Source organism: Rattus norvegicus, chromosome 2, assembly GCF_021556685.1.
Source record: "Rattus norvegicus strain SHRSP/BbbUtx chromosome 2, alternate assembly SHRSP_T2T, whole genome shotgun sequence".
NCBI lineage: Eukaryota > Metazoa > Chordata > Mammalia > Rodentia > Muridae > Rattus > Rattus norvegicus.
The window spans coordinates 55,581,362-55,593,454 of record NC_141535.1 but is presented as its reverse complement, the minus strand read 5'-3'; the positions used below and the strand labels follow the sequence as shown (position 1 = coordinate 55,593,454).

The following is a 12,093-nucleotide window of genomic DNA, read 5'->3' as shown; positions in this document are numbered from 1 at the left end:
GGCCTTATATCCAAAATATACAAAGAACTCAAGAAGTTAGACCGCAGGGAAACAAATAACCCTATTAAAAATGGGGTTCAGAGCTAAACAAAGAATTCACAGCTGAGGAATGCCGAATGGCTGAGAAATACCTAAAGAAATGTTCAACATCTTTAGTCATAAGGGAAATGCAAATCAAAACAACCCTGAGATTTCACCTCACACCAGTGCGATTGGCTAAGATCAAAAACTCAGGTGACAGCAGATGCTGGCGAGGATGTGGAGAAAGAGGAACACTCCTCCATTGTTGGTGGGATTGCAGACTGGTAAAACTATTCTGGAAATCAGTCTGGAGGTTCCTCAGAAAATTGGACATTGAACTGCCTGAGGATCCAGCTATACCTCTCTTGGGCATATACCCAAAAGATGCCTCAACATATAAAAGAGACACGTGCTCCACTATGTTCATCGCAGCCTTATTTATAATAGCTAGAAAATGGAAAGAACCCAGATGCCCTTCAACAGAGGAATGGATACAGAAAATGTGGTACATCTACACAATGGAATATTACTCAGCTATCAAAAACAACGAGTTTATGAAATTCGTAGGCAAATGGTTGGAACTGGAAAATATCATCCTGAGTGAGCTAACCCAATCACAGAAAGACATACATGGTATGCACTCATTGATAAGTGGCTATTAGCCCAAATGCTTGAATTACCCTAGATCCCTAGAACAAACGAAACTCAAGACGGATGATCAAAATGTGAATGCTTCACTCCTTCTTTAAATGAGGAAAAAGAATACCCTTGGCAGGGAAGGGAGAGGCAAAGATTAAAACAGAGACTGAAGGAACACCCATTCAGAGCCTGCCCCACATGTGGCCCATACATATACAGCCACCCAATTAGACAAGATGGATGAAGCAAAGAAGTGCAGACCGACAGGAGCCGAATGTAGATCGCTCCTGAGAGACACAGCCAGAATACAGCAAATATAGAGGCGAATGCCAGCAGCAAACCACTGAACTGAGAATAGGTCCCCTATTGAAGGAATCAGAGAAAGAACTGGAAGAGCTTGAAGGGGCTCGAGACCCCAAAAGTACAACAATGCCAAGCAACCAGAGCTTCCAGGGACTAAGCCACTACCTAAAGACTATACATGGACTGACCCTGGACTCTGACCCCATAGGTAGCAATGAATATCCTAGTAAGAGCACCAGTGGAAGGGGAAGCCCTGGGTCCTGCTAAGACTGAACCCCCAGTGAACTAGTCTATGGGGGGAGGGCGGCAATGGGGGGAGGGTTGGGAGGGGAACACCCATAAGGAAGGGGAGAGGGGAGGGGGATGTTTGCCCGGAAACCGGGAAAGGGAATAACACTCGAAATGTATATAAGAAATACTCAAGTTAATAAAAAAAAAAAAAAAAGAAAAAAAAAAAGCCCAAACTATAATTTTTTACAATCTGAATGAGCTTAAAGAATAAGATATTAGGAGCCATCAAGATGACTTAATAGGTTTATGGTGGTTTGAAATGACCCCCAAAGGCTTCATATTTGAATGCTTGGTCATCAGAGAGTTGCTTTTCTTGACGGGGATTAGGACCTGTGACATTGTTGGAGTAGGTGTGGCTTTGTTGGATAAAATATGTCACAGAGGGTTGGGTGGGGTGAGGGTAAGGGGTGAATGAGGGGTTTTTTGGTTTCAAATGCTCAACCCAGACCCAGGGTCTCTCTCCTTCTGTGGCCTGCTGATCCAGATATAGATGTCTCAGCTACCTGTCGGGCACCAAGTCTCTCTGGATGCCTCCGCACTTACCACTACGATGTCAATGTTTTAAACCTCTGAACTGTGAGCCAGTTCTGTGGAAGGGTTGCCCTAGTCATGGTGTCTCTTCACAACAACAATAGGACACTGACTAAGGCAGGGTTCAATTCCAAAAACCCAGAAGGTGGACCTGTGAAGGTTGTCCTCTGATTACAACTTGTGGTGTGTACATGGCCTCTCTCTCTCTCTCTCTCTCTCTCTCTCTCTCTCTCTCTCTCTCTCTCTCTTATACACACATACATGTGAATAAAAATGTAGATAAGGGGGTTTAGATGTCCTGAACAGAAACTTACAGAAGATTCTTGCCAAATGTATTAGTTGGGAAGGAGACAGATTCATAAGTGATCAATGACAAAAGTTATATTAGAGTAAGAAATTGGAATGAGGTCTGGTAATAATGAGATCTTAATAAAGGCAGTATTTTACTCATAATACATTATAAATAAATACCAAGTATATGAATAAACTGTTTAATGTTGATCAGTTTTGTATTTTGAGATTATATTTAAGGATATTTAGGAGGTAAATCAACACTCATTATGAAAACAGATAACTTAAGAAATCAGAGATGGCTTCAACTCCAAGAGGCCAGATAGGGACCATTGGTTGACCACATTGTTAATCCTGCACCTGGCACTCCATAAAACTTAAGAGTAGCCACATAACTCTTTATGTAAGTAACAGTTCTCTTTCAACCATTTTCAATAGAAACAAGAAAGCTATTGAAAAGTGCAGTCAGGATTGGAAGGACTTCTACAGAGCGTTTTGTTCCTTATATGAGAACAAGACCACACCCCAGGTTCTGTGACGAAACCTCATTAACGGAGACTCCACCAAAATACATTCTAAATATTTGATCCAGTCTGAGCTGGATGGAAGAGGGTCCCCAAAGGCAAGAATTTATAACAACATGTGAAGCCTTTATTTTTCCCAGAGCCAAAAGGCTCTGTGGAATTGCAGAGTTTACATTGTTGGAGATCAGGTCAGGGAATCTGATTTCTATTAAACGTGTTCAAATGGAAAAAAAAAAAAGAAATCAGAGATGGAAGGGAGAATCATGGGAATGCTCTCTGTAAACTGTGGGAAGTAGATTTCTGCTGAGAATACTGGGGCTGTGGCTGTTGTTGAAAATTGTATTTTTGAAAGCAAGCTTGTGGACTGCGTGTTTGGAAGCTAGAAAAGACCACTCAGCAGAATATCACATGTAAACAGATCCATTTCTTTCTTCAAAGTCCATTCAATATCATATATCCTATGAATATTGTCATTAGTCCTCGAGGGGTATTAGAATGTGCCATTGGACTCCCAAGTTACTTTCTAAACTCAGAAGGATATCTTATATGGTTTTAAATGGAGTAAATTCAATTGGAAAATGCCTGTATTTACATGTATGGAGGTGTCATAATAATTTTTACATTTACTCATTTATTCATTTATTCTGTGTTTACATGCGCAGGCAGGCTGGTGATATAGTGCCCATTTAGATGTCTGAGAACAGCATACAGAAGTCTGTTCTCTCCTTCTCACTATGTAAATTTGCGGATTGAACTTATGTCTTTGGACTTGGCCATAAGCACATTTACCTATGAGTACTGTAAAGTGTTGAATTTTTTCTTATTGAATACCAACTACTGTAAATAGGGTCTCACAAACTGTTAGATTTCAAAAATCTCTTTAGCAGTATAGTCTGCCAGCAAGACCATGACTACTAAAACTATGTATTTCCCTGATCAAAAATTAAAGGAAAGAGATTTCCACTGTCTTCATCACTTTTATATTGCTATGAAGAGGCATCACGGCCAAGGCAGCCCTTATAAAAAAATATTTGATTGGGGGCTTGCTTATAGTTTCATAGGCTTAGTCCATTATCATCAGGCCAGTGTATTGCTGCAGAAGTCGCTGAGAATTACATCCTGATCTACAAAACAGTAGATCTAGCCTGGGCTTTTTTAATCATTAAAGCCTACCCCCAGTGACACACTACCTTCAACAAGGCCACACCTTCTAATCCTTTTAATGTTTCCAAACAATTGGTGACTGAACATTCTAGTATATGAGCCTATCTCATTCCGATCACCACACTTTCACTTTAATGCAACATGGATGGGGAACTTATTTTCAGTTAATAGATTACTATCCAGCACTGCAGTGTACTGCTCATTACTAGACAGGAAAAAAAATCAAATAATAAAATTTTTATTTTATTAAGGGAGGTAAGCCAAGGTATTTATTTTATATTCAGACTCATCATAATTCTTTTTGTTTGTTTTTACTTTGTCTTGTTTTTGTTTTAGTTTTGCTTTGTAGACACTTGAGACTATTTCATATCTGTCTCATGGTTATGTGAGTGAAAAGTTACAGTAAGAGAACATTCTGAATAAATAAATGGGTTTTTTTTGGCATGAATATGTTTTAAAGTTGTATGTTCACGGAGAAAAGATGAACAGTCAAGGAAGTGTGGGCTTAAGTCTGTAACTTACAACTACTTCCTACCTTGTTTGATGCTGGACAAATTAATTATCCTTTTTTCCCCTTCCTCTAGTTAAAAGAAAATGAAAATAATCTTGACCTCATTGGGTTTTGGTAGGATTAAATAGAAATATATAATGTGTGATTCAAATTGTTCGTTATCCTTCCATTCTGCTCCTTCATGCATCAAAATCTCCACTAAAAACTTAGTTTATAGCCACCCAATTAGACAAGATGGATGAAACAAAGAAGTGCAGACCGACAGGAGCCGGATGTAGATCGCTCCTGAGAGACACAGCCAGAATACAGCAAATACAGAGGCGAATGCCAGCAGCAAACCACTGAACTGAGAATAGGACCCCCGTTGAAGGAATCAGAGAAAGAACTGGAAGAGCTTGAAGGGGCTTGAGACCCCATATGTACAACAATGCCAAGCAACCAGAGCTTCCAGGGACTAAGCCACTACCTAAAGACTATACATGGACTGACCCTGGACTCTAACCTCATAGGTAGCAATGAATATCCTAGTAAGAGCACCAGTGGAAGGGGAAGCCCTTGGTCCTGCTAAGACTGAACCCCCAGTGAACTAGACTGTTGGGGGGAGGGCGGCAAGGGGGGGAGGGTTGGGAGGGGAACACCCATAGGGAAGGGGAGGGGGGAGGGGGAACAAAAAAAGAAATAAAAAAAAGATAAAGAAAAAAAACTTAGTTTATAAACATTGTCAGTGTGGAAGTGACCATCATGTTACAGTGTCGTACCTCAAAGTTGACATTTTCCAGATTGGCTGGAACTCGGTGTGGATTACTCGTTCGGCTGCTCCTGACGGATTTACATATTCCTCCAGTGAAGGAGTTATCAAGGACATCTCCTCTGGGCTCTCCTGCCAGAAAATGAAACCTGGAAACAAAGCAATTTTGAAGAATTCAGTAGCTATAAAGCAATCTTTAAAATTTACCTTACTTAAATGAAAGACATTCCTTTTTCTAGACATTCCTGACTTCTGACAAATGACTCCAAGGGAAGGCTCATTTTTTATTTTATTCTCTATGATGAGACATCCATAAAAGATAGGCTGTCCCAAACCCAGTCCAATTGACTAAAAAACACCTAGGATTCCAACATGAAATAAAATTTGAACTTATAATTTTTATTATTTACAATGTTGATATAGACATCAGAAGCATATTTTGATATGGTAAGAGAATATTGATAGAAAGTAAATTACAAAATAGAAATAGCAACATTTTAATAGTATTATAATAACAGTCCTATATTGTCATATAGTTACATTTAAAATATATTTTACTTATTAAATGATTATGTATCATTTGTTAGCCCCCTATGCACTAAACAATAGTAAATGCTTTACAAATGTTAAGTGATTTAACATTTAATAGGTGTATTTTATTGAAAAAAATTTTTTACGTGTATTTTATAAATAAAGAAATTGAGGCACAAAGATTAGCTTGTTTAAAGAAATATTATATTCAAGAAATTATAAGCAGCCTGAGGAAAATTTCATTCATAACATATAGTCTTCCAGTTTCTTAGAGATCGGATTACATATTCTCTGAGAAAAGCAGGTTTTTTTTTTAATGAAAAGTTCGGTTATGTCGAATTTATATAGATGATTAAAATGTCTTTATAAAGATTATGCTAGAGTCTTAACAAACACAGTCAGTTTCTACATGTGCTCGACCAGGTAACCTTGTCTTCTCTAGTACAGAATTCAGTTCTTGGGAATATCATTCAGAAGTTCCGTGTAGTAGAAGGAAGTGCTCTCCCCTTCCCTGTCCCACTCATGATACACAATCATTTTTCCACTCTGATGGTGGTGAGTGCTCAAGTGGACATGTGCATCCTCAGGATGACCACTTACATGTGCTTTTGTTATACTCTTATAATGCTAGTTTAAAAAACACATGGTGTTTAAATGGCTTCACCTTTCTCAGTGGCTGCACTATTAACTTCCTACACAGGTATGAAAAGACAAACATAATCATTTCTCTGGGAAGGCATCACAAAGCAGTCCAACATGTGAATTTGGGTACTCTGCTGTTAGGCATTTGGATTTAGATTATAGAATTAATTATTTGGACATTTAACTCTAACCAGGTGGCACAGTGTCCTTAGGGGAATGTGAGCAACAGGAGGAGGAAGCCAGGGTAAATGGGTGGGATGGGGACTGAGGAGGTAACTGTAAACACAGTACAGCAATACAGCTGTATGGACATGAAAATGTCAAAATAAAAATGATGAAGAAAGTTAAGAGCAGAACAGGGATAATTAGAAAGTTAGAAAATAAAGTTAGAACATTAATAACAAATACTTGACTAGTAGAAATAGTTGTTCTTTTCTACCAGTATGAATGTAGAACATACAGTTTAAGACCATCTTCAGTTGTCTTCTGCCATGAGAAGATGGAGGTAATTATCCACGACCTTCAGGTAGTTTGAGGAGTTAATAGTGGTTAGCACAAGATTAGCCTGTTAACTCTACATGATGGAATAGTACATTTTAGTTTTCCTAATTTTCCAGTGGAGAAAGTGGATTTTATTCAATTAAATTAGATGTATACTTACTTCAATAGTTTTCTCTTGTAGTATTCAAGACCAATAGACAAATGTCAACTATGAATCTAAGGCAACCCAAAAGCAAAATAAAAATGATCTTTCTCCATTTCAAATGGCAATTACTCAAATGACAACAACAAGACACATGGTCAGAAAACAAAAAGGGGACATTGGAAATGTTAAGCAGTACACTCACTGTGGGAAACAGCATAGAGACTCCTGAAACACACTATCACCATTCCATGATATAGCATCTCTACTATAGGATATACATTCAAGGGAGTAGAAATTATGTATGTCAAAGAAACATCTATACTCATTTTACTGGAGAACTAGTAATAATAGTCAAGGTATAGAACTAACCCAGATGAGTACACAAAGAAAATACATCATCACCAACACGAACAATGGAAGATACAATGGGAAATGGAACAAGCATGCACAGAAAGTTAAATGCCACATGTTCTCACTTAGATGTGGAAGCTAAGTGATTTCAGAGACATGTAGAAAAATGGCTACCAATGTGTTGGACGGAATGGAAAGAGGATGGATAATGGGGACAGAGGTAAAGTCATAAAGAAGGAAATATCTCTATGTCTATAACAGAATAGGGTTTGTAAACTTGGCCAAACTTAATTGAATATTTCAAAGTAGGTAGTAGAAAGTATTTTGAGTGTTCTCAACAAAAAGAAATGAAGTGTCTGGATGACAGATATGTCAATTTTTCTGATCTGTTAATTACATACTGTACATAAATACTTAAATGCCACACTGTAATTCACAAATATTCATGACTATTACATGCTAATTATAATATACTTGAAATTTTGAATGGTACAAATAAAATGCATTCTCTTTTCCAAACAATATTAAGAAAACAATTCAGTTTATAACAGCATTTTAAAAAATGTTTCAGAAATACACTGAGAGGGGCTGGGGATTTAGCTCAGTGGTAGAGCGCTTACCTAGGAAGCTCAAGGCCCTGGGTTCGGTCCCCAGCTCCGAAAAAAAAAAGAACCAAAAAAAAAAAAAAAAAAAGAAATACACTGAGAAAATTGTTGTCTATGACCTGAATCCTGAAAGGTATAAAAATTGTTGGAAGAGTAAATAAAGGGTCAACGAATTGAAAGACATTCACATTCATGGACCGGAAGCACTTCCTTTATTAAGATGTCAGTACTTCCCCCATTGACATGTGGATGTTGAACCAACTCAATCAAATTCTCTTATGGAATTTATTTGAAGTGTTCTCCCATATGGTTCATGTGTTGAAGGTTGGTACCCAGTTGTAACTCTACGTTAGAAGTTTCTAGAAAATTTAGGAGATAGGGACTGGCAGGAGGGAGGTTATTTGAGTATTGTAGCTGTGGCTTGTCTTGTATCTCTCAATGTTTGTCTCTTTGCCTTCCAGCTATGAGCTGAGTATCCTCTGAACATGTCCAGAACACTAGGGTGTTCTTTCTCATTATTGGCTTTGGATAAATAGCCAATGACTATAGATTAATCTTTCAGAAACTGTGGGAAAGATCTGAAAACAAATCTTCCTTTAGTTATTTCTATCAGACATTCTATTACAGCAATGAAAATTGCCACGTAAAATATGAGCTGACTTTTTATTCATGAAAAATTGTCAAGTAAATTCCAAAAGTCATCTGTAAATAGCCAAAAGAATCTTGAGAAACAAGAACAAGATCAGAAGAATCACAGTTTTTGTTATGAAAGAAGCTTAAAGCTTGAGTGATCAAGACAATGTAGAACTGTACAAGTAAATCTTTGTGATCTTATATATATGGCAAAGTCTTCTCGGATGAGATGCTGAAAGCATACACAGCAGAAGTGATACACACACACACACACACACACACATACACACACACACATACACACACACACAGAGAAACACACACATGATAAATACATATATAAACAAATAAAATTTTATAAACCAGAACATACAACTAATAATTTCAAATAAACGAGTATCATATTTAAAATATGATTTTTGTTAGTAACATACTTCCAACACTTATCAGTAATTAAAAGTTTGCTCCATAAAAAATTATAGGCAAACTGAAGGGAGACTGATTTTTCAATCAAGCATAACAATGAAAACATAAAATGTTGCAGCTGCTCTGAAAAATCTGTTTAAAATGTTCTAAAATTATCTTCATGTGGTGGCTATATAAATCTGTGAATATACCAAGAAATTATAGATTTGCAAACTGATTTAAAATAGAACCATACTATGTAGCACAACCCAGCCTGCAAACCATGGTCCTTTTGCTCAACCTCCAGTATGCTTGCTTGCTTCAAATGGCCAAATTGTATGGTGAATATGAATATAGCTCTGAGATACTGTTCTGAGAAGTGGTTTGGATAAGTTCCTTAAGAAGCACTGCTTTTGGGCTAATATCTATTTATCAGTGAGCACATACCATGTATGTCCTTCTGCACTCGCTGATAAGAGGATATCAGCCCAAAAGTTCAGAATACCCATGATACAACTCAAACCATAATGAAGCTTAATAAAAAGGAAGGCCAAAGTGTGGATACTTCAAACCCACTTAGAAGGGGTAACAAAACAGTCATGGAAGGAGACGGGAGGGAGGGACAAGGGTGGGAGAAGGAAGAGGGAGGAAAATATGGGGGCGGGATCAGATATGGGAAGAGATAGAAAAGCCCAGAGGGCCTGGAGAATGAACAAAAATAAGTAGCAGTAGGGGCAGGAGGACTTGGAAAGTCCCACTAGAAAGTCCCAGCCACCAGGGATTCAAGAGACTCCCAGGACTCAATGGTGATGACATTAGCCAAAATACCCAATAGCAGGGAGATAGAACCTGAAGAGACCACCTCCAGTAAATAGCCATCACTCCCATTTGAGAGGTGGGGCCACCCATCCATCTAAAAATTTTAAGCCAGAATTGTCCCTGTCTAAAGGAACTGCAGGGACAAAAAATGGAGCAGAGGTCATCCAGAGACCGCCCCACTGTGCCATCCTTTCCATCCACAGACACCAAACCCTGTCACTATTGCTGATGCCAAGATGTGCTTCGCAGATTGGAGCCTGGTATGGCTGTCCTCTGAGAGGCTCTGCCAACAGCAGATGCAGATACTCACAGCCAAACATTGGACTGAACCCGGGACCCCAGTGGAAGAGTTAGGGGAAGGGCTGTAGGGGATTACAACCCTACAGGAAGAACAAAAGTACCAACTAATTGGACCCCACAGAGCTCCCAGGGACTAAACTACCAACCAAAGAGTATATGTGGGCTGCTTCGTTGCTCCTGCTACATATGAAGCAGAGGACTGCTTCGTCTGGCCTCAGTGGGAGGGGAGGTGCTTGGTCCCATGGAGACATGATACCCCGGAGAAGGGGGATGCTAGAGGAATGAGGCAGGAGTCGGTGGGTGGGTGCGGGAGCACCCTCTTAGAGGCAAAGGAGAGTGAGGTGGGAGTTCATGGAAGGGAGACCCGGAAGGGGATAACATTTTGAAATGTAAACAAACAAAATGATTAATAAAAAGAAAAGGAAAGGAAAAGAAGCATTTCGCACTCAAATAGCTCCAAGTACAACTTGGGCTTTATGTCCATTCACATTTGAATTTATAACAGCGAGTATTTGAATGACGAATTATGATAAGTTGATCGGGGGAAAGCTTCCTGAAGTATTCACAGAAGCACAAGTGTCTGTGACTCACATACTTGAGTATCCTAAGAGGGATGGATGAAGGGTAAAGAATGGTTCTTATAGGACTGCTTCAGTCTGTGTACCTATATTTGTAGCAAACAAGAAGGGACTTCAGAAAAGAAAACGAACTCCCTGGTCACAAGGAATCTTTGAAGTTGCTTGCAGAGTTTAAAGACAAGGTTTGTCCGAAGGTCACTCTATCAGAACTTGGATGAGGAAACTTTTGGAAGCTTGTCGTGGTTCGCTTTGGCTGTAGATGTGACACAAACCTAGAATTATCTGGAAAGAGGAAATCTCAACTGAAAACTTTCCCAGATCGAGTTGGCTGGTGTCTGTGTGTCATTTTCTTAATTACTGATTGGTATAGGAGGGCCCAGCCCACTGCGGGCTGAGGGAGGTGGAGAGAGCAGAGCCTCTGTGACTGCTGCTTCAGTTCTTGACTCCAGGATTTCGCCTTTAGCTCCTGTCCTGGATTCCTTCAGTGATGGAAAATCACCTATAAACTAGATTAAACCCTCTCTTCTCAAAGTTGCTTTTTTGGTCAGAGCTGAACCAACTATGCACAAGGTTTTACCTCCTATATTTTCAGTCTCTGTTGAAATGTTTATATTGACTCCATATTTTAATGTTTCAAATACATACTGACTTTAGCTTTCTAAATTGTTTTTTTTTAATCACATTTGCTTTATAGTTCATCCTTTTTTTATTCCGTACTGGAGGAACTGGAGTTTCACACATATTGGGCTAATGGCCTTGTACTAGCTAAAACATATAACTTAAAAGAGATGTATGTGCATGTGTATGCATATATACACATGGCCAAAAATTTTTACACAATCCACCTCGGCTGAGCTTGAAAAGAAAACAAACCACACATGTTCATCTTGTATGATTCTTGCTGTAGGAATGGGGCTCAGTGATTGATGTTGGGACTGTAAGTATTGTTAATTTGTTTTTTCTCGGAAAGATGTAATTTTTAAAAGCAGCCAGGCTTCTAAAAGATATCTTTTGTGGGCAGCAAACTATCAGAAGGCAGAGGGAGGAGGCTGAGATGCTGAGGCCAGCTGATTAGAAAGAAATTATAGTAAATTTCAAGACTCTCTCCCTGGGGAGAAAGAGAGGACTGGCTGTCCTTGAGTCAGCAGTCTCTGTTCTAAGAAGCCTGAGGACAACAGCTCTGGTTGTCAGAAGGCCACATAGTTTGCCTGCCAAAGAACACAAACAAAGCATGCGGTTTTTCTTATCTGTAGCCCTGGAGCCAAGATTCACAGAATAAGAGACTAGTTATAATGTCCCCTCCATTAGTCGGAACATAACAAACTCTTGAAAAGTCAGAGCCTTAGAGACACGGTGATCATCAGTGGGCATTTGGGGGCTGGGATTTTCTTCCAGGAAGAGGATAACAGGGAAGATATTTCTACATGATGATTAAAAAAAAAAAAAAGATATCAAGGCACTCTCATGGGAGTGGGAGGCAGTTAGAATGTCCTAGAGCAGAATCACGAATCAGTTTGTAGCACACAGGACACATATGGGGAAACTGAGGCCCATGATATT

The 12,093-nt window shown here is 39.0% G+C and overlaps 1 protein-coding gene across 2 annotated transcripts in view; it reads right to left on the bottom strand.

The window, feature by feature from the left end:
- C6 (complement C6) overlaps positions 1–12,093 on the bottom strand; it is a 76,842-nt gene that overhangs the window by 48,990 nt on the left and 15,759 nt on the right. For both annotated transcript variants that reach the window (NM_001439858.1, NM_176074.5), the window contains 1 exon segment: positions 5,034–5,172. In NM_001439858.1, coding sequence (NP_001426787.1) covers positions 5,034–5,172 — 139 coding nt within the window.